The 23570-nt window shown below is 40.7% G+C and overlaps 1 protein-coding gene across 1 annotated transcript in view; it reads right to left on the bottom strand.

Moving 5' to 3' along the window:
- Positions 1-23570, bottom strand: part of DHRSX (dehydrogenase/reductase X-linked) — a 159488-nt gene that overhangs the window by 24056 nt on the left and 111862 nt on the right. The window contains exons 5-6 of the mRNA XM_079307837.1: positions 20851-21058; positions 5222-5429 (exon numbers count right to left, since the gene is read on the bottom strand). Of these exons, the coding sequence (XP_079163963.1) occupies positions 5222-5429; positions 20851-21058 (416 nt within the window). The remainder of the gene's footprint in view (positions 1-5221; positions 5430-20850; positions 21059-23570) is intronic.

The following is a 23570-nucleotide window of genomic DNA, read 5'->3' as shown; positions in this document are numbered from 1 at the left end:
CATAGTGCGCAGTGTAATTTTAACCTGTTTTCCTTTAGAGCATTTCCTGGGCTAAAAAGGGTGAATCCTGCAGGCAATATTAACATGAAGACAGTTTTCCTGCCCTGTGAACAATTTTGAAAGATGGAAGACAAACTTCTCATTTCACACTGTCAGAAGGAAATGAAAAAAAAAATTTAAAAATTGATGCTTCTTTTAATTAAAGAACTAAAAGTGCAGCACAGGATGTTAGATGTATCTCTGTGTGCACTACTTCATTTTTTGCTTGCTCCATGGCTGTGTTTCAGCCTGTTCCAACTGGCACCCTTCAAGAGGAAGATTGGGTGTGGTCTGGGGATAAATCACACCAGCAGTTGCTCCAAATAAATTATAAACAAGAGCTTCAACATCCCTGACTCTCTGTGATGCACTGCCACACAGTCCTAGCCATTTTGTGCTGTCCTGTACAGCAACCATACACTCCTCTGAGTGCCATACACTGAGGCAAGCAACACAAATCCTTCATTTTCCTGCCATCAAAGCACCCTGTCACAACTCTCAACATGTAAATAAAATAAATAAATAAACAAATATTCTTCTGGTCTGATCTGGCTTTGAACAGGCACACAGGGCTTTGTGTTCAGAAGGCTCTGTGCTCAGCAATTACAATAAATGAAGCTCCATCCACATACTCCATAACAGGCAGGACCTGGGTACTTAACCAAATCTAGTTCACATGCAAGAAAAACCCCAAATCACCAGGATTTGGGAGCTTAATACTAGATTATTCACTAGCCTTCTCAGGCCAGTTCCTTCATCTTCTTCCCTAGAAAAATTCTATAGCTGTAAAAATAATAGATGAAAAAAGTGATTAAACAAACAACAACAACAACAACAACAACAAAAAAAAAAAAAAAAAAAAAAAAAAAAAGGAAAAAAGACACCTATGGCTCTGAAAGCTTAAATCCCTTACCAAAGTGTACAAAAATGGTATCTGCTAAAAGACCAGTTATTGGATTCAAGCAGACTGTTTTGTTCTCTGTGTTTTTGACCAGAAAAACTTTTTGTAAAAATTAGCTGCAAATTATACGTTTCTGTGAGTTTTCATTTTGTGAGAAAGGCCCAGATTAGCTTTATGTGAGGACCACACACTCTCAGGCACAGAAGATGTTGATGCTGATGAATTGCTGCTTTCAGCTGTGGGATTTAATTACTCTCATTCTCTACAGCTGGTGTTATTGTGTGGCGATGTGTTTGTCTTCTGACACCTGGGGGGGTAGGATGAAATAAATTTACTATATTCATAGTGCCAAAGGGACAGTTTGAATAAGAAATGCTGCAATAAGACCTGCATGACTATGTCCTCTGGCATGAATGATGAATTCAGGTCCTTGTTTTCTGGACGTGCTTATAGACTGGATGCATTTTTTGAAAAACTTTATAGGAAAATTATACGAATGTTAAGCCTATTTTGACAAGGTGAAGGAATTAGTTTATATCAGCTGATGTCTATCTAGCCCATGCTCCTGATGCCTTTCCCTTCACTTTTACAGGCTGGCAGGGTCACTAATCCTACTCATTTTCAGTGTGTCAGTCAATAATCACTTATGTGGCAGCATGTCTTTGGAAATGACAGCTGAGACAGGATCTGATGCAAAGCCTTCCTTCCACAATGCCTTTCTAAACACCAATCTGAGCCAGCTGAAAGGACCAAATACTCTATATCTGGTAATGACATGTTCACCAAGCTTGTCATAAACAAGGTTTTGGGGATCTTTACAACACCTCTATCTGTCAAATGTCTCTACTTTGATGCCATAATGAAGTCACGTGAAGCAGAAAAGCCCCTGTTATCGGACATTAATGAGAGTCAACTTTTTTGTTTCGCTCTAAAGCATTTTAATTGTATCACAAGCAGAGACCATCTGGCTTAAGAATGAATATACAGTGTCTGCTGCAGATGCAGAAATACTTGGGAGAAATGGTAGTTCCTGGTTTCCAGCTTGCACAGTACCCAATGCTAAAGCTGGTGTGTTGCACACTTAGCTAAATTGCAATTTGATGCTCAATGAATGACTTTTTAGGTTATTACTATATCATTAATTAGTTCGTGTTCATTAGTTTGGATTTTATCTCTTCAAAAAGAAGATGAATTTATGTTGAAAATCACTAAGGGATAACATACTTGACTGCATTCTGCAGAGGACTGTGTCAGCTCATCAGGCTTTATTTACCAAGAAAGTCATAGGGATAGAAATATTTTTTTAGGAATAAACATAGTTTGTCTCTTGTGTGACAGTCCATGTTTATGAGAAATACAGAGAAAACATTTGCAAAGTGCAAATTTAGAGTATCACAGCAGACAATAATTTTGCTGAGAAAGAATTGAGCTGAGAAAGAATGAAACCATCACTTCTAAAGGGCAGGAAACAATTTCACAAAATTTAAGACTGTCACCAGAACCTTTAGTTTGGCCTATCTTATTTCTACAGGAATGCCTCTCACTGCAATATGTGGAGGGAAAAACACCAAACTGATTTGGCCAGGACTTTTCTGAGCCATGTATAAAGTCTAGAAAATAATGTTTTGCATTTCTAAGAAAATCAAGCTGTTAATACTTTAAATTATGCATACATATAATGGCCTATTTACAAGATTGTAGGTCTGTTTGTTTAAGTACCTAAATATCTTGAGGCAGCTCCAAGGAGGATGTTGAGCCACCAGCCTTGTCTGCCTCACACTGATCTGCCTCAGTGAAGGTGGGGGCCAGGCTGCAATCCCTAAGAGGAATTTGACTTGAACATAACTGGAACCAGTGCTGGCAGAAACACATTCAAAAACAGTGGGGGGGTGTGCCACTTTATTTTGGAATTAAATCAAAGAAGATGTTGACTCCCCTGAGGGAATGTGATGTGATGATTTCCTTCACTGATTTCCTCAGTGAAGCTCTCTGAGCTGAGCTGGCTCTCAAGAGTTGCCATGCTGCAGTGAGTGAAGCAATTTCCAGCACACATTTGGAACCCACTCTGGAATACTTCAGGGTGACAATAGTTAGTTAAGTCAATATGATTAGAGAGCTATCACCTCATTTCCACTGCATTACTACCATAATCCTAGAAGGAAGATTCATATAAGTGCTAAGGGACAAAATTCCAGGGGAGAAAAAATCCATACTACCAACTATCAGCTAATGTTACCAGACAAGTGAATTTTCTCGTACTTGCTTTCTTACTTTTCTCAGGGGAAATTTACCCTAATGCACGAGACCAACACAAGACTCACACAGGCTTGAATGTTGAATACTACAGCCCTCAGTAGAGCAGTATTAAAATTGCCAGGCAGGCTTTCAATGTGAGCTTGCTGTCAAGCTAAACATCTCCTCGTGATGCCAAACAGGGTGTGCCTCTGGGATGAAGCACTCCCAAACACATGGATATATCCTAAGCAATAAGCAAAGAGTAGAAGTTGGAACTGTAGCTCAGAGGTCTAAGGGAGGATGGGAAGAGAGCAAGTAAGAATTTCCCTCTCCTCTGACTTTTGGGAAAAACACATGGAGTGTTAGACAAAAATGTGAAAATCTCAACCTCGATAATTGAAGCACTCAGACATCCAAACAGGTTATCCTGACTCAGAAACCAATTGATACATTTGCTTTGCAGGCAGTATAGGCATCACTCTTCCATACAGATTAGTATGTCTGTCTGTCACCTATTTCAAGGCAGAATGTCTTTTGAGCAGTATCTCATCCAAAGAAGAAAGAAGTGATCAGGAATTAGCAGTGGCAAGACTGTTAGAGTTGCAAGAATGGGAATCCCTCTTGTGATAAATAATTTTAAATGTTCAATGACATCCAATTCAGTGTCTAAACATCACCAGTATAACACAAAAATGTCTTCTGGGCACATCAATAAAATTGGGTGAGACTGAATGCTGTAGACAACAAGAGACTGGAAACTCACTCTTAGATGCAACAATTTAGTCAGAATTTTCTCTCTCCATAGAAAATTCTAAGCACAACCTAAAAATCTACATGAAACTTTTATATTAGCAGGGTGAAGTTAGTCCAATGAAAAAAACACTGCCACTCGAGACTCATATTTAAAATGGCAATCACAAGAGGCAAAACAAGTTTAATGTACATGGTTTGGCAAAGCTGCAGTCTGCTTATTTAAGAATGCATCACAGATTATGAGCATTCTTATTACAATTTTATTGCAATATTCAAGGTGCACTCAGAAGATACTATTCTTTTTAAAATATGGGTTTATTTGTTTGCATCTTATTTTACAGTCACTCTTCCAGCCTCCAGTTCATTTCTGAAATGAAAGCAACTGATATTTCCATATCAAAGTTTAAAATTAATTTCCTTTGTGGGACATGCTCCTTGATGTAAAATACTTCATTTTAATTAGGACATTTAATTTTCTCTAATGGAATCAGGTTCCATTTACTTAATCCAAAGCTACTTTCTGAAAGAGCTGTAAGCAGTACATTTTCTCAGCACAAGCCCTTTTGAAGGGCCTGTGTGCATGAGGAGATTGCACCTACACAGCTAAACTGATTTCAGCTTAATCTACTTACACTTCTACAAAACATTACCCGTAACTGAGTCTGCCCCACTCCTGGATCAGTTTTATTGAACAACTTTTTGTTTCCTAGTGCAGGCCAGAATTGGATAATAAAAAATCAAGTACCATTACAAGTATGTGTTAGAATGAAAAATCTAATTAAAATTTGTCCATCTCCCTGAGCACAAGTGTCTGCACCCCACATCTGGAGCACAGCCACCTCCCACTGCCACTTTTGTACAACTTTCTCCTTCCCTCTGCCCTCCTCTCTGTAACATGTAGACCATGACAGATCATGTCTGCTTCTCTTTAAGGGAATGTACAAGTAATTTCTGAGGAACACTTTGCATATTCTGGCTCCATGTTAGGAGGATGTCCTGCCCCCTGCACACACAGAAGCACGTGGGTAGATCAGGGCAGAGATAACCAGTGCAGAGGCACAGACTGTGAAAGGCATTCCCTTTCCCTGCTCTGACAGCTTGCTCCCTCCATTTAAAATAAATGTTTGCTTGCTGGAAAGCCTGTCTTTATTGATTTTGTACATCTCATCAGCACAGAGAAATGCAATATATACCATACTGTATTATAAACTCTGAAACACCTTCAGCTCCAGGCTGACTGCAACTTTCACAATGAAGGGGCACAGCAACAAAATTATTTCAAAAATGAAATACCTTGAAAAATAGCCAGGCTGTCATCCATTTGACCACTTTCACAACCCAAAAGACATGCTGGTAGAGCTCAGTATTCACTACTCCAGGGTCTACTACATTAGCAGTCACATGGCTTCCATTTGCAGTCAGAAGATGCTGTAGTCGATAGGTAAATAACACAAGGGCAAGTTTGCTTTGGGCATAGGCTCCATGGGGTGAATACGAACATCTGTACACAGAAGAGAAAAAGAGAGGGAGATGCATGTAAAAATAACCAGAGGGAGAACAGAATTGCACAAATATCAAATGTTGCAACACCCAGATGTACAGTGAGTCGTCAGAAGAAACAGCTTATCATTGGCAGGCGTGTTGTTTACTCAAGTTCTGGTGATTATTCCATCAGACACCAAGTTTTATTTATAGCAGGGAAAAATATTAAAATAAAATTACACAATACCTGCCAGAATCTCTCTGGCAAACTCTGTAAACTAGAAAGGCTGAGGTATCAATCTCTGGGCTCTCATCACCCAGAGGCCCTCAAACTTCTCTCCCCTCTTTCACTCTGCTCTTTCCAAACATACACTATTAAATCCATGACTGACCATACTTCTTCTCGTTGCTATTGTTACTTTTACTGCATCAGCACCTATTAGTTGAAGGCTCCTGTGCTGGGAACAGTACAGATGAGTAAGATACTCCTTCCTGGTCACACACCAGATTGTGCACAGCTAAGAGATGGATAAAAGGATGGGGCAAGGAGAGAAGCTGCAAGTGTAACCACAGTTTACACAGTTTACAGGCTCTATACAGCCTTTAAAGCACAGATGGTTGTTGGCAGGGTCTGTTCCAAAGAGGTATAACAAAGGCACACAAATTCCCAGAGTTACAGCAAAACATTACCTGTTGAGACTCCTGTGCACCTCTCTCATCTGGATGTCAATATGCCTTTCTTTCAAGCCAAGCTTTCTAGGAACTGCTGAGTTTGGTTTCATTGCATGCAGGCAATGGAACATTTTTTCTGCCCTTTTTTTTTTTTAACAAGCAGGGTAATTTCAGGCAAATTAGCAGGTATGATGCTTAAAATGCTCTTCCTGACTGGGTCCTCAGCATCACTTCCACAAATTCCTATGCCATAACAATTCACTCCTGTAATTACTCCAGCCTTTCATCTAACATTTTTTTGTGCTTAGCAGAAGAAAAGGTAAATGGTGGCATTACAGACAGCTCATAGGCAAAGCAGGCAGGAGCCTAAAGCAACAGTGGGAACCTAGGAAGAGTGAAACCCCTCCAGTCCCCATCTGTCCTGCCTCTGCTAAAGCCCGGGGAGGTGATGCTGCATGCTGCAGCTGCTGCCCAAGGGACTCAGGGGTTAGGTCCTTGCAGCAGCAGAACCTCAACCTGTTGGTGAAAGGTGACAGAGGGGCACCCACCCAGGAACAGACCTCTCTTTCCTAGTTCCTTCCTTTCCCCTAGATGTTGTCCTGTCTGTGTGGTGGCCATAGCCACAGCTCCATCATCTACATCTTCATCCTAACTGCACGAAATACCCAGACTAGGGATGCTCTCACTCTGCTAGAAAGCTTGCCTGTGATTTCTATGTGCAAGTTTTTTATTTTGAATGAATAGTAAACATATGAGTTCGTTTTGTTATCTCATTCTTGTTGAATATCTTATTTATAATATCCTGTGCACTTCATCACATAAAGCCCTGGGTGTTAAGAATCAGGCTGACTCTCTACAGAGGTATAGGGCTACTGAAACAATTAACCTGTCCATGTTATCTGAAAGGACTCAGAAACTTGGAAACACCACATTAAATAATACAGCTTAGCCACAGGAAGTAAAAGACAACAGCACTGAACCTTCAGTGCACCTCTTTGCTTTTTTTTCCTCCTTTTTTTTTTTCTGTCTCTTTTCTTGTACAAGCAAATCACAAGCAGTCTACAAAAGCATGATATAAACTGAGAACCAAAAAGGACAGCTGATCATAGGTGGCCCTTGCAGCAACCAGCTGTACCGTGGAGGATAACATATCTTCATTATCATAAAGATATCAGCTGCACCTTTGGGCAAAACGGCTATTTAAAGAGTAGAGAACAATCACTGCATGAATATAAAAGCGACTTGGCATTAGTCAGGAAATTGCAGCTCCATTTTACATTCAGGAACGTCCACGCTGTGATCTGAGACTCTCAAATGTCACCTTATGCTTCATGCATGCTCCAAGCCCTTCAGCTTGCAGGAGCAGATCCCCAGCCGCTGCAGGGCTGCGCGGTGCACGGCCGAGCTCGCAGCAGCCGTGGAGCAGCATCCCCGCCCGGGCGCCGGCGGCAGCCAGCGGGCAGCCAGCCCTGGCACGGCTCCAGCAGCGACACCGTCCCCCGAACGCCAGCCAGGGCACGGGACGAGCCTCCCGAGCCCAGCCGGAGCGATCTTGTCTGGCAAGTGGCTCCCAGGGAAGCACAGCTGGGGACTACTCTGACTTGTTCTGCCTGGGTCTAGTCTGGCCTTTGGTAACCCTCAGATGCCAGGCAGGAGGATGCTGAACGCTCCCCATGGCTCCACATTCCCACATTTTGCGTGAGTGCTGTTTTGACTTACCTTGTGGCAATGAAACGTGGACTACAAGGGCTGAACCCTCCTTGTATTTTGCATAGATATGTATGTCAGAGAAACATGAGTGCTGAGAAGATATAAAAGCTACCCAATCAATGAGGAAGCCTTTTATATCACAGTGCAGAGATGCAAATGATCTGCAAGGCAGCCAGGAATCAGACTTCAGTAACGTAGTATAGATATGAAAAATATAAAATTTGATACGCAGAGCAAAAACTTCTGGCAGAGCCTCTGCAATGATTACCTTCTTTCTTCCCAATTTCTGTGTGTGTTTTTTGCTTTCCAGGAATCTGACATTAATGGACTACATAAGACAGAACAACGTGACGCAAAGCTGAGGAGGATTTCTGTTGAACAACTGTTTTGTTTGTCAGACCTCATTTTAGTAGAATCATGTTGTTTAAATGCCACATTAAAAAAATAAATCAACACTGGTTATTTGACTTCATTAGATCCAGTGTCAAATTATGCATCAGAAAAATAGAAAAATAGTACAGGACCACATAGGCATCTGCACTTACACCACAATTCCGTCTCCTATGCACACACATCTAGAATCACATAAGACTTTGGGTTGGAAGTTTAAAGATCACCTAGTCTCACAACCATAAGAAGAGATACCTTTCCACTTGACAAGGTTGTTCAAAGTCCCATCCAACCTGGCTTTGAATGGATGAGGCATCCACACTATCTCTGGACAACGCATTCCTGTGCCCCACCATCCTCATCATAAAAATTTCTTTCTTTAGTCCAATCTAAATCTATCCTCTTTTAGTTTAAAACCATAAAATGTATTCCTCTTACACATGGAATTATCTGGCTTTATGCATCTATATCTAGCCTCTCTCAGCACTTTATGCTCTGTATGCACATTTTTTACAATGAATAAAAGTATAATTGCATACTAAGTAAAATAATATTGACATTATGCATTTCCACATTTTCTAAAGGTTCTAAAATGCTTCTGAAATCAAGGTGCATACAAGAGGCAAACCATCCAAGCAGAACACAGCTTACCAGCAAACTGTGCCAGCAGATCAGTGCACATGAGGCATATGTGATGCTTGGACATTTGCTGCTTTGAGGACACATATTGATGCTAGGCAAGCAGATTCTTATGCAGAGAAACTGCTTCCTAACTAGAAAACCAGCCAGGCAAAAGACTGGTAGCTCCCAGCTCCCAGTGGTAGATGTGGATCTGTGGATCTACCTGGTCAGTGAGCTAGAGAGATAAGGATCCCTGGATGCCCAGGGATACATCCCAATAAATACTGCCCAGCTTGGGTGATGCCAGACAACATGTGCTAAGGCAAGCCTGTACACAGGCAGCAGCTAGGGAAAGTGGAGCAAGGACTTGGTGGGAAGAAGTTCAGTGGGAAAGCACAGCATGCCTGGCATCAGTAGCTTGGAGAAGTTCATGCTCACTCCCTTGTTTGAGTGGGGCTCACTGTGGACCACTCTTCCTACCACAGAAAACAGTGGCATCCCCCAGGAGATGCCCCTCCAAAGCATTTTGTTGAGTCACTGCTGATAAAAAGGGCAATGCACAACTCACTAAATGAAAAGTACAGGCGAAGTTAAGGCAGGCAGAATTTAATTTGATGCTTTGAAATCTGTCCAAGAGAGCACCAATACATAAGACCTTCTCCTTCCTTTGAAAATAATGTTTTATGGATTCTATGCTGATGAATAAAGGGTAAGAATAAAGGATAAGAATAAAGCAGGTTCTGCATTTTGTGTCCAATTAATTCTTAGTGGAAGTTCTTACTTCTGGCTTAAGATTTTTGTTATATAAGGTACAGGTATGATTTACTATTACAAAAATTAGGGAGGAGGAAAAAAAGGGATTGTTTAGAATTTTTGAAAGAACAAAATTAGTAGGCATTCCATTCTGGAGTGAGTGGCTCAAGTTTTTCTGATTTGATTTTTTTCCTCTTTTTTTTTTTCTTTTTTCTTCTTTTCCACTAGAAGCTGATTAGCTGATTTTGCCACTTATCTCCATGGTGCTGTCTCCAGCAGCAGTCTCCCTATGGAATGTATTTTCAAAAAGTAATGAGAAGTCAGATTTCAAACTGAAGCCTGCAGTGGCTAATTAGGTGTTTAAATATGGACTGAGCTGCTATCCCAGTTTGAAAACTGGATTCATGTTTAGCACATCTCTTGGCAGTCTTACTTGTTTCTCCTCAGGTTGGCTTTAGTTGGTCTGTTTTCTACAGTGGTCTCCCACTTATGCCCAATGATCCCATATGTGTTAAAGAGCATTAAGTGAGGTCAGGGTACCCACTGAGTAACAGGGGAAACTGTGCTGCTCAGCACAGATCACTTCCTTCACCCTGCTGTGCTTGGGGCTCTCTTGCTGCTCTCAGCTTTCCCACTGTCATTGAGGGCTCCTTTTGCATTGTGCACACACATAATAGACATTATGGACTCACTGACAGCACCCTGTACCCCTCCACATCTCCTTCAGCAGAAGAAGAAGACCTGTGACCACCCTGACTGGCACACAGATCAGTTTTACCCAGCCAGTGCTGGCACTGAAGCTTTCCTGATGTGAGCCTTTCACGATTGTCTTGCATGTCCTCCCCCTTTCACCTGTCACCGTGCTCCCCAATTTCCAGTGTGTTAATCTGCCTGGAGGGCAGAGTGCACCAAGATCAAACTGCAGAAAACCCAGCTGCTGTGTGCTCCATTAAAAGGCAAGTGATGCAAAACGTGGCTGACATGCTGGGCTTTTTAATGAAAGGCCACAGAAAATTTCAGTATATGCCTTAGGATGAATCAGGGAATTAAGCAAAACATCGGCTTGCTGTATTAAAATGACTCAAGCTTCCTAATGATTTATGCATTAATCTTGCAATACATCATAACCATTGCTTAGTCAAGACTATAAAAGTCTATTATTAAACACTCATGAAGCTTTCACAGTCCTAAATTTTCTTTCTTCAGGGAATGCAGCGCAGGATTTTTCAAGTTTTGATAGAATTTGCAGCTTATTTTGAAGCAGCTAGAGAAATGTATTGGAAAATAAAACATGTCTTTACTGGTTATCATAAGCAGTTCCTTTTTCTTATGATAAAGTTTGAGTCCTAAATATTTTTTATTGGATTAAAGCAGGCTTCTTGGCAGTAATACATATATTTATCCTGTGAACACATTTTCTGAGTCTCATTAATTGTGATTTTCTCTCAATAAAACCAAAGAAACACAAAAAACCCCAAAAAACCAAACAGAAATACAAACAAGGAGAAAAGACCAGGCTGGAGAAATGAGAATAAGTATATTACCACTGACAACCAGTATTTTACCAATTGAAAGAAAGCAGCATATACATTAGTAAAACAAAGCTCAAATCTCAGGTATTGACTTACCTACTTTTGAGATGCTGTTGCAGTTATGTTTTGTACAGCAGCTGTTCTGTTACCAGCTACTACTATAGGCTATTGCACAGTCACTCATCTCATGACTGGGCATTTTGTATATTCCTGAGCAACTTCTCATGTACTTCTTCATGCACCTTTCTTTCATATATGTGATATGTAACCTTATAAAATAAATTGTGACAGTATACATAAAGCAGTTAAGGTGGCTGAAGCATAAACCTTGAGTGAATAAGGAATGCAGCATTAGGGACTCCTGAAAAGCCCTCAAGACCCTGTGACGAATTTGTTCAAAAGGAAGGCTACCAGACCAATACGTGAAATTAGTGGTTCTGCATGAGGTAAAAAGCAAACCCTTCATGTCCTAATTTGTGGTGTGGGGGGTTACTTAAGCAGTCATAGGCTAGTGGCAGAGAAACCCATCTTTCATGCCTCTTCCTCAGTGAGCTCTTCAGTTCCACATGTTGCTCACACATAGCTCTGAACAAACCCAGGCTTTGTCTGGCATCTTTCAACTGCAGTAAAATAACATTTTTCTTCCTAAAGTTAGAGGGTAAGGGTAAAAGCCCAGAGCTGGGACATGCTCTCCCTTTCTAACAGGTAGAGTGATGGTCTCAGTAACTGGTATCTCAGCAGATCAGTGACTCCTGCCTTGTGCTTCACCCTCAATGCAGTAGGAGCCACAAGCTGGAAGCTGGGGGGTGTTTTGGTTTTTGTTTCTTTTTTAAAACCATGCTGTCCAGCTTCCAGCACTTCACTGTTTCTATACATAGCATTCAGTGACTAGCCCCTTCTAATAGCCTTTAGGAAATGCAGAAGGAACAAAAACTAACTTACTGTCTCTTGAGGACTACACTTAGTAAAGAAACATAGAATGCCTTTACTTTAAAATAATTTATGAAAGGCAAAATAAGCCAGGGCTTGTCATCCTGGGTGTTACTGTCATCCAGATGGAATCAGAGTTCATTTTTCATTTGGCTGATCCCTACTGCTAATGGCAGGAGGTGAGATGCTGAGAGCTATTCTGGTCTACTGAGAGCTGCTGTGTGCAGCTCAGTTGCTGTGTGCTCAGCACAGCTCTCAAATGCATATAACATGGACTCAAAAGCTGGTCTTCTCAAAGTCTCACCAGAATCAGTACCTTTACAGAAGTCACTTTTTTCTGTTTGTGTACAGTTGGTGTTAATTTTGAATGTTTTGGATTATTTTAAATATCAATGTCAAATTCAAGTTATAATTCCAGTAATCTCATTCTTCCAGGAAATATACACCTTTATTTAGAATGATATAAATTGCCACTTTTCTACAGTCAGGGCATTTGATGCAGTGTTAAGTACATGCTAACAGTTGAAGTAGTATTTGAGCATAATAGTGTCCCTTCATTAAATTAAAAAATCTCCATTAAACAAGTGAATGAGTAAATATATAAAAGGAAGCAGGGGTTTGCATTGCTTTACCCAAGAAAAAGATCACAGCTAAAAGAGCTACATTCCACATCCTCATGACCCTTTTGAGGGATGGGGAAACAACATGGACACATATAATTTCATATTATCTCTGGGGTAATCTGGATCTCAGGTTCTTGAAGATTGTCACATATCTTGTAAGATTATCTATAGGATTATAAATGGGGGGAGGTACTCTCCACCCACTTGTGGAAAGCTTCCTACCTCTCCTGCAATAGAGCTTCTAAGCTGAAGGAAGTAATGGGGAGTTTTATGGTTTCTTTGTTTGCACCAGAATGCACATAGGACCAAAAAACCCTCAGCAATAACTTGAATAATCAAAAATATTCTTTAAAAGCATCTTGAAGTGTGACTTTTGCAGATTAGCTGCAAGTTCTGAGCTTTTCATTCTGGGACTCAAAGGGAACTGTAGGGTCTGAAAAGCTTAATGAAATGCTGCCATTTCAAATCCAGTGCAACTGTGGTTGGCAGATTTACAGTAGACTATGTTGGTGTATATGCAAAGATAATTTAAGGTTTAATTGTGGTGGGCTCAACCCACTTCACATCCTTGGATTTAAGGAGGGGCTGAATGTGTTCTGCAAAAGCAAACATTCACCACACTGAAGGATTGGTCTGCCTTACCAGACATGTGCCTGCAAAATAATTTTACCTTTGAGATATCTATAACTACTGTGCAGAAAATGATATGCCATCAATCATTGTTTACAGAAATAACAAAAGATTACAAAGTCTGGCACAACATGCTTTTGAAAATCAGTTTCTACTTATTGAAACAATTTAACAACTTCTGCTTTTTAGAAGTTTTCTTATGGAGTGAGAATATGAACATCACAGCCTCAATCTGAGTGATAATCGTGACTAACTCCCAGTACATGGAGACAAGGAAAAAACTCATAAAAAAGACAGCTATTTGTTAAAAGTCATCACAAGAAGCCTTCTCCTCAGCTGGAAGACTTTCCTAGGTTAAAGAAGAAATACAGCTGAATGCCAACAGGTACCAGAGGAACTAAAATGTGGAAGTTTTGTGCATCCATTAAATGACTCACAGTCCAGACGCAGCATGAAAGGCTTTTGTTCTTGTGAGACGGTGCATCAACAGCATCACTCATCCACTGTCAGAAATCAGGTGGGATTTAAATAAGATTTAAATAAGAAAGGGGCCTGTGAGGAGGGAGGGTCTTATTTGAGGAACACAAAAATGCCAACTTCTGCAAAACACAAAAAACTACAAGAAAGGAGTAAGATACAAAGCAGTCCACAGCCAGCATTGCAATGTGGTTATTTCTAAGTAGCATAAAGGATGGTGTCAGCAATCACCTTATGTACCATTTGGCCTTGGACCTGAGTTTTGGAGATCACTTTATAAATTTCCCAACACTCTTTCACCCTGGAATACTGTGAACAGGGATCTGTAATAGAAAATCAAGCATTTCATAAGAAGGGGCATGGCATGGCCTGGGACCAGAATGCTAAAGACCTTTTACACTTGCAGACATGCCACAACCCAGTGAAACCTGGCAGGTTTAGCTTTCCAGGGAATGACAAGAAGTTTCATGTCCTGAAAAGCCAACAGTCACAGAGCTGCCCTGCCCCAGCCCTCACTGAAAAAAAAATGTAAAGAAACTGCTGCTTTGACAGATTGATTGATTAATTGATTGATTGATTTTTTTGTGGCAATTCAGGTACTGAACATACCCACCACTCTTTTAACATCACTTTTAAAAGATCTTGAGCTTCCCCTAAAGCTGTTGTGAGCCACAGTGCTCCTCAGTCTCTGCCCCTCTTGGGAAGCTGAGACTTTGTTGTGTCCAACTCCTCTCCACCTCCCATGCCACAGCACCCAACACATAATGAGAACAGAAGAAATGGAGCAACAAAACTACAGCTGTATCAGACATTCTGGCAGTATTAAAACTCCTGGGGGCTAAAATATTTTATGTTTACAGAGATTAATTTTTACTTAGAAAGCATAGTTTTAACAACACATTTTTTTATCAAGAACTTGATTTAATGAAAAGACCAATTTTTCTTCACAGCTGTAAGTTTTAACTGCTTGGTCTGCTTTTGAATAGATGAAGTTCTCCATCTCAGAACAAAGAGGTTTAGATTGAGGACTAGAGAAAAGGTTAAGAGTTAACAAATCACAGATGCAGAAATCTGCCTTCAGCTCCCTGCACAATACCTCATAATCTTTAATACATGTAGCAAGACATGGAATGTATGGCTATGGAGAACTGGCAGCAACAGCAGAGCTGAACCTGGAAGGAGTTTCTGGAAGGTGAGCTGATAATTTTGACCATTATTCCAGGGATTTACAGACATTTGCACCAGCCTTGCCCAGGTGTGCAGGCAGCCCAAAGGACAACTCCACTGACAAGATATTGGGAGGATGGTGGTAATTATGGCAATCAAGAGAAACACTGGAAGCATTTGAATAATCACCCAGGATCTGAACTGCAAAGCTTTTAAGGTTCATTCAGCCTTAAGGAGTCTTTGCTGACAGAAAGATATTAGAATAACTTTCCCCTCTCAAGGACAACAAGTTCTCTCTCTGCTCCCAGCTCTCCAAGTCCTTTTGCCCTCTCTATCACATGAATGCAATACATTAACTTCCAAATTACCACAGAACTGTTTTGCCTCTTTGGAAAGCAGCACATCAGTGAGAACCACTGTCCTGAATGCCATGCAGGGTTGGCTTCTCCCACCCAGCCCTTGGTGCAAGGAGAGGCTGGGCAGCAGGAGCACCCATATCTCACATATTTCCCAGCTGGCTGCAATTTTAAATTAGTTCAGAAGCACCATGTCCTATTAAACCATTAACCATTATTAAGAATCCTTTGTTAAAAACATTAATTCTTTCAGACAAAAGGAATTCAACATTGTGACAACAAACTAGCTACACTTAATACCCTCAAATACATTGAAGTCTGACATTACCTTTGTGGTATGTGTTACACTCTGTTATTGTTTTTCAGAAGTCAATCAACCCTAAAAGCATTTTGACTAGACAAAATGAAAATACATTGATAAATGTAAAATGAAAGCTTTCTGAAGTTGGCATCATGACTTAAATATTCCTTTGTTACTGGTTGCAGGAACAGACAAAAATGGATTAAAACACTTGATGCATTTTAAGCTAGAACTCTGTCTTTTGGATTGATGAATTGGCCTGCTGATCATGTAGCTCATTTTTTTTAAAATCAACTTACAGAATTTGAGATCTGTGCCTTTCCCAGTACACTCATTTTCCAGGCCAGTCAATTTTTGCAATTAATGCTGATTGCTGCAAACACAAGGGATCGTTTTGCAAAGCAGCAAATCCTTTTGCATTTATACAAAAGGTATTTGGCAAAGAAGGCCATCTGTGTGTGCAGTAAGCAGTTAAATACTTATCATCTAACTATAGACAGGAAAACTTGATAACCTGCTGCAGGAAAGACATGTCTAAATGAATACAGCACTGTACTGCAGTTGACATTTGGTCTTGTCAAGGCAACATGATTTATCTTGCAAACAGAACCAGAATATAGAACAGAAGACATCATGGAGAAGCTGCTTAAACACCAGAACTCAAACAAAACCATATATTCTATGAGTTAAATAAAACCTATGATAATATGTAGCTATGTAATGACCTAGAACAATCTTTTATTATTATAATTTCAGTATTTTTCACAGCATTTTATTGAACAACAGTCCAACTGAACAATGGCTCTTTATGAAAGACTTCTGTACTGACTAAATTGGATTTATGAAAAAGGGGTGATAATGAAAATCTCTCCTACTTCCTTTTACAATTGTTCCTGTATTACATAAAAATATAGAAAAAATACCCAACAGCACTGTGCTGCTACTATGCTATACCAGCTTCATGTCTGTTTTCACTTGAATATAAGATATTATGCTTTCAGTTTTGCAGTCAGAGAGAATTAAGAAACTTTAAGTGACAGATCAATCATGAAAAGGCACTGAAGGAACTAACTGGGTATTTTTTAAAATAGAAGCCTCCATTGGAAAAAAATGTTGACTCATCAAATCATTTCAAGTTAAAAAAAATATATATATATATTACACAAATGTCCAGCTTAAAAAAAAAATAAAAAGAGAAAAAAAAAAAATTAAACTGATGGAGATACTTGAAAAGGATGGTTTAGAAATTAAGGTTTGTAGTTTCATACCAATGTACTCATAGGGATAATTACAAATAAATTTAAAAATATGTTTTAAACATTGAAATCAAATGTTTTGGTTTTGAAAATGTATAAATATTTTCTGAAAGTAATTCAACTTCTTAATTTTTAGTTGCTGTTCATGGAAAATCATTTCCAAAATTTCAGTAATGCTGATGGAAAAAAAATCCCAAACTTAATACACCTTTTTTAACAAACAAACATCACATACATGGAAGAAGAGAAGATGAAGGACACCCCTCATCCAAAACCAATCTCCAGACACTTTGCAATCAGTACCTAACATTTCCTGTTACAGTTCCCTATGAAACTGCCTAATAGAGGAGATGAACTGGATCTGCCTGGTCTCTCTAGAACCTTCCCAGGTCTCAGGCAGAGCTGTTTATCCTATTTTACACCAGCTAGGACACACATGTGGCAGCTGGGAATTTTGCAATTCTTTTCATTTAACTTCTATTGTCTCTGACATGATTCATGCACTAGGGCTACAGGGAAAAATACAGAAATTATATCTAATATATTATATTCAGTTGGAGAGTTTTTAAAAAAATCAACTCCTTCTGCAGTTGGAGAGCAAAGGAAAGGGAGCAGAAAAGTGTGACTAACTGTTCTTGAATATACAAGAGATGTGAACCAGAAAAGGAGCTGTGTTCCTGTGGCTGGGGAGTTCATAGATCTGTGATTCACAGCATTACAGGGCCCATTTGGTATGCAAAAAGAGAAGATGATGAAAGGAATAGTTAGTCATGGAGAAAAAGCTAGACAGAACACACAAAGATGCTAACCCCTGGGAAAGGAACATATTCAAGTGTGATCCACAGCCTGGGAAAGAAAATATGGTCCTTTTTCCTTTATTTTTCTAAAAATGCCTTCTTTCTTTGGTAGGTAGAGCACTCAAAAAGGTGTCCTACACCCCAGTCTTGAAAGAGCACCACAAACTCCAGTGCACTGCTCAAGCCTATCTCAACCCAAGTGGATGGTACATTATTCTTCAAGCTTTTGCTAAAACCAGACTGCCATATTCTCTCATGACAATACTCCTTTTCTCCTCTCAGTTTAGAAAGCATTATTTAAGGCAGGCAAAAGGGGAAAGAAGCACACAGTGCACTCCCCCCTGCATGCAGTTGCTGCAATCACCCCTGTGGAAATGCTTGCAGATAGTTTGTGTTTCTCTTAAACTTTCACCTCCCTGAAAAGAGTCGTGTTCAAAGCAGGGATGAAGGAGAAGGATTTGCCTTAGGGATCCCCTTGTCGACTCATGTGATTGCTGCTGAAAATGGTCTGGATCTAAACGACCACAAAGGCGTTTGATGTTCCTCATGTTTATCCTTCAGCAAAAGAACTGGGAGAACAGTCAGTGCTCTTGTACTTGTGCGTTTGCATTTTCAATAACACACATGAAACAAGCTGTGCCCTGCCTGCTTGGAACAAGCTCTATCCTGCCTTTATGTACCCAGACCATGACTCTGCCACTGGTGTGTGAGTGCATGTGAAGAGGGGGGGCAGGAAGGGGGAGAAATGGCATTCATAGGTGGAGAGGGGCTAGGGGGAAAAAGATAAGAGGAAGATAAATGGAGAGGAGGAGATAAAGTGGTGGATAGAAATAAGACAGCCTTAAAGAAAAAAAAAATGAGATAGGCAGGGAAAAGGCAATTCAAACAGAAAAAGCTCAAAAGACACAGATTAAGAAGCAGGCAAACCTGAAGAAATAGACAATAAGAAAGGAAAATGATGTAAAATTCAAAAAGACAAAATTAAATTAACCATGCCACTGAAAAGAGCTAACCAGAACAACATGGGATAAATCAGGTTGGTAAGATGGCAGGAAACAAACCAGAGAGGAAACATGGAGGACAGTAACACAAGCTTCATTTAACACTGCTCTTGGTACAAGCCTTCCAACAATTATTTTTTATGCAGTTGCCCTGTGGTCACTGATATGGATGATGTCTGGTTTCAGATCAGATCTCTCAGCAGCAAGTAAAAGCAATGAGGAGAAATGGCCACAAATGTGACTGCCAACCCCAAGTCTCCTGGGTGGGAGAAAGATTCCACAGAAAAGTCTGTGGTAAAGCAGAGAACTGAACCTCAGTTTACTGCCTCCTTTAAGTCAAGACTTCTGCCTTTCCTTGTCTGCCAGTGAACCCTGCTCTGGTACTGTCACACACCTCTAGTCAGGACAGTAGCTCAGCTAGCATCTAGGAATAATGGGACAAGAGTAGAGTGAACAAGTCAGCCTGCTGCCAGCAGAAATTTCCCCAGCACAGAGTACAGCCCCCCTTTCTCCAATAATGACTCCAGATGGTTTTGCTGCTTTCCCTCTAGGTTAGGACTACCAGCCAATCTGGGAACATACACTCAAGTCATAAAATGCATTATGACCAACTGGTGCAACTCAAAATGAAGAAAAGAAAGAGAAAAATTTTAGAATTATTTCCCATTCACACAAGAAGCAAAAATGAGACATGGCATCACCAAGAAACTGTTTACCATGAGGTCTTTACCACATCCATTAAAGCTCTTGAATGTTGCTCTGAATCAGAAGGCATCTCCAGGGCCCTGTGGAGCAGGCAGTGTCTGGATATGATACCCCCCCCCAAAGCCCTCCTGCTAAACACCCTGCTCACACTGTAGGGACACACTCAAACACACAAGTGATCTCACTGGGTTTTGCAGCACCATTTATGGTGATGACAAACTATTCACCTGAGTGGGGCTTATTGGCAGTTAGGCTAAAAAAAAATACCCAGGAGCATCTTTTTACACCTGAACCAAGGAAAGGTTTGGACCTGAATTTACAGCCCACTCTGGGTTTCATCAGTGTGCATATGTGCAGGTACCACTGCTGCCCCTGATAATTCAGAGCATCTGTGTGGGAATGAGTAGAAAACATCAGTCAGTCTGTCATCATTTCTGGCCCTTCTTACATGAATAATGTTGAAATGTAAAGGATACAAAAGCTGCAGGTAAATCTCACTGGTATATTATTATTTTTTAAGTCAGACTAGTCATGTTCTTATTCAACCACAGCTTTCCAAATTGATACATTTCTGGTTCCTTTAAAATATGAGTTAATAATGACAAATCAAAGATAGAGATGATCCTAAATTAGAGAGGCACAGTACAGAGCCTTGCTATAATCAAGGAAATTACTGTTATCTAGAGACACAGAACAGTCACATTTAATTTTACATTCTACACTTTAGCCCAAAGAAATACTAATCCCCTTAGCCCCTTTGCATGGTGCCATCCAGCACATGCCCATCAGAAACAATGAATGCATACATCAAGTGAAGAGTAAGGGTAATTTCCTGTGGTTGTTTTACAAGCAAGAGATTAAATTGTGACTACCCTGCAGAGGATTAAACAATGACTTGTAATAAAACTGATGCCATAGTATGCAATCAGAAGTTTGATATGCCTAATGCAGCATTCATATGTAAAATGTAGTGGAAACAGCACAGCCCTCTAATTTTGGTCTTTGTTTGGAAATGAAACCTTGGACCAGGTAGCTCTGATCACCTGCTGAAGTCCCTGCCAAAGGATGGAGACAGGTTTTCATGGAAATGACAGGCAGAAGCTCTCTCGAGCCCAGGAGAAGGCAGGCTCTGTTGAGCCTGTTAGTAAGCACATAATTGCCAGGCATGACTGCATAGGGAGATTTTGAAATTTATCTGTTATCCTGACAGTTCTTCTGCTAACTAAACCACTCCACCTGCCTCCTGTATGATACCAGAGACTTTTACCACATCATTTGATGTCTTCCTAATGTTAGAAATATCCCACAGACATTCACCCACAGTTTTCCTAAATGGAAATACAATATAATACAATACATTAAATATATTAAGCAAGTGCTTGAGAAGCACCATATATTGTATTAAAAAAAGAAAAATCCAACAAAACCCCACTTCATTCAGCAGCCAGTAACAATTTTCTTGCAGTTTAACCTGCACAGGATTACTAGAGATCAGTGGATACCAAAAGGGGATAGGTACCTGCTTTGTAAGTCGTTTAGGTGCAATTTGCCTACATAATGGGTGGCTGATGAGACAGTGACGATCCTAGCGTTGTGCCTGTGCGTTCCTGATTGCTTCAGCGTGTCCAAGAGGAGGTTTGTCAACAGGAAGTGTCCCAAGTAGTTCAAGCCGAAGTGCTCCTCAAACCCATCCTCCGTCTTCCTTTCAGGGACCAGCATCACCCCAGCTGCAGGAAAAAGCAGAGGTAAAACATGTTGGTTTATTTCAGAGGAGCAGCAAGCTAGAAGGAGTGTGGATCTCCTGCTGCAGAGGGTAAAAACACAGCATTTAGAGCACTGAGTGGCTGGTGATGGCATGTGAAGGCAACACTGATTGATTCCTGACAAGAAAAAATGTCTAAACCCCCACTATTTTTTCTTTACCTAGATAACGTTGATTGACTCTCTCTCCCCCTCCCTGCAGGACTGTGAGTTCATTTGTGAAAAGTGTTTTCAAGAGGTGGGAGCTGGGGGATCCCAACAACATTGCCTCCATCAGAGCTCTGAGCAATGGAGACAAGACCAGGCTAAGCAGCAGTCCTGCTCTCCCAGACAGCTTTCTCCTGGAGAAAACTCCTGGCTGGGGTTTAAAGCTCTGCTGAGTCTACATCTGAAATCTGCAACTTCTGTCTCACTGGTGTGGGTGAGAACAGATGCAGTAAATTTACCCAATATATCTTAATTACCATGCTTACAAGCAGCTGCATATTAAAATTAGGTTTTCAATGCTTATTTTGGCAATATTTTTGCTTCAATTTCCACAAACCACAATTTTCAAACTCAGTGTCTAAAATAAGTATCCACGTCCCCAACATGCAATGTTGATTTCAGCATCTTGCAGAGAATTCTGAGCTCATGCATAAATTATATCATGTATTGAGGCTGTGAGAGGGATAGTTACCCTGCTCAATTATAGCACAGACTTGAATGCTATAAATTATTCTTATTTTATTAAAATTTAATTACTGTACAAGTGGCCATGACCTTTGTCATTTAAATGTAGATGGACATAACGCATGAAGAATCCTGTTATAGGATGCTTCTCTCTGACACCCATAAATATGATACAGCAGAAAGGCCTCTCTGCACACCAGACATGACAGAGTGTCAGCTTAATCCTTGTGCTACTTCATGTGCCCACTAAAAAGCCTTTAACATCCTGTTTCCTGATGTCAGCCTGACCTGATGATTGCCATAAAATGACCATTTTAAATTGCACATACTGTGCATCTACATCGTTACTTTGGGGGTTCCTGCCACCTGACAGTCCTGCCTTGCTGAAGGACTGCCTTGGACTGAAGAAGAGATACTTTTGGGACCTTTTTAAGTATGGTAAACACCCACAGGGATTCACCTGTGGCTTCCTACTGCTTAATGGAGCAACTGGAGAAGCAGTGGGAGGGGAAGAAACTCAAGAAGACCACAAAGGAAACAAAAGGTTTGGGTGGAATATAGCACACCTGCAAATAGAGAATGTGAGACTGAACATGAGCAATGCTGACTGGTGGTACGGTGAAAGAAACACAACACAAATTACATGATGAAGCTGCACAAAAGCTCTGATTAGCATCTTCCTATGTCATTTACTGCTGTAAGCTGTGTATAATCACATCTGTAACAGTGGCTGGGACTGAGAAATGGCATGAAGGTCATGGAGAGATGCAAATGTGAGACAAGCCCAGCTGTGACTTTTTCTTGTTTTCTGGGAAGAAGGAAAGGATGGCAATGGCTTGGAGATGGAACAAATCCCAGGCTGCCAGACCAAGTCTCAGCCTGTTACAGTGCAAGTTTTAGCACAGACAGAACTCAGCAAGAGCTGTTGCAGGGCAGATGGAAACATTGCTGCATCTCTGAGAACCAGGGCTGGTACAAGGAAATGATTTGCATATCTCTGAGGCCATCCTGCCCTCTGAAGCTCTGACACATGGAAAAGGAGAAAGGAAGCAGCTTGCCAGAGTTCTGTTTGCAGCAACACAGGTGAAATACAAGCCCAAGAAAGGCAGCCAATATAAAAGAGCCCTGGCACAGCAAGGCTGATCTGCACTCCAAATGCTGCTTTGCATCTGCCGGGATTGCTGCAGGGCTCCATAAAGGACCCCTCCATGCACAGACACACTTCTGCTGGATAAGTCAGATGGAGGGATGGAGAAATTTGTCCTGAGAGAAGCATGTTAGGCAGCTGCTACAGCATTCAGCTTTGCATCATGACCAGCAGGCAAACAGAGAGGCTGCCATCGCCCACATCAGCCCTGAGGATGCCTGTGCTTCACCCTCGACCTCCAGAGAGGCACAGGATTTCAAAAACACACACAGGCTTTGCCCTCCACCCCAATTAGTCTCCACCATCTGTGCTGTACATCCTGGAAGCAAAAATCCAGATCTGACCTCAGGTCAGGAGACAGAAAAAATGTTCATTTACGCGATGCACAACTGTAAAGATACACATTGCCCAAGATTGTTTTGCTCATTCTTCAAGAGCATCCCCTAGGTAGAAATTCTGGTCAAGTCCTTGAGCAGGCACAATCACCTCTGCCTGCATCTGATGCTACTACAATTCCCTTTCTGTCTTTAAGAGATGCTCAAATAGTATTAAACCACAACACCTTTGAAAGACTTCTTTTGGTTTTTTAAAGGCTCTCATCTTTTGGTAGTTCGTATCAAGGCTGTCAAAAAAAATTTGCCCAGTAGTCTGAGGGCAGT

Source organism: Erithacus rubecula, assembly GCF_903797595.1.
Source record: "Erithacus rubecula genome assembly, chromosome: 1".
In the NCBI taxonomy this organism is placed as follows: Eukaryota; Metazoa; Chordata; class Aves; order Passeriformes; family Muscicapidae; genus Erithacus; species Erithacus rubecula.
The sequence above is the reverse complement of the archived record's forward strand: the minus strand, read 5'-3'. Positions and strand labels throughout refer to the sequence as shown.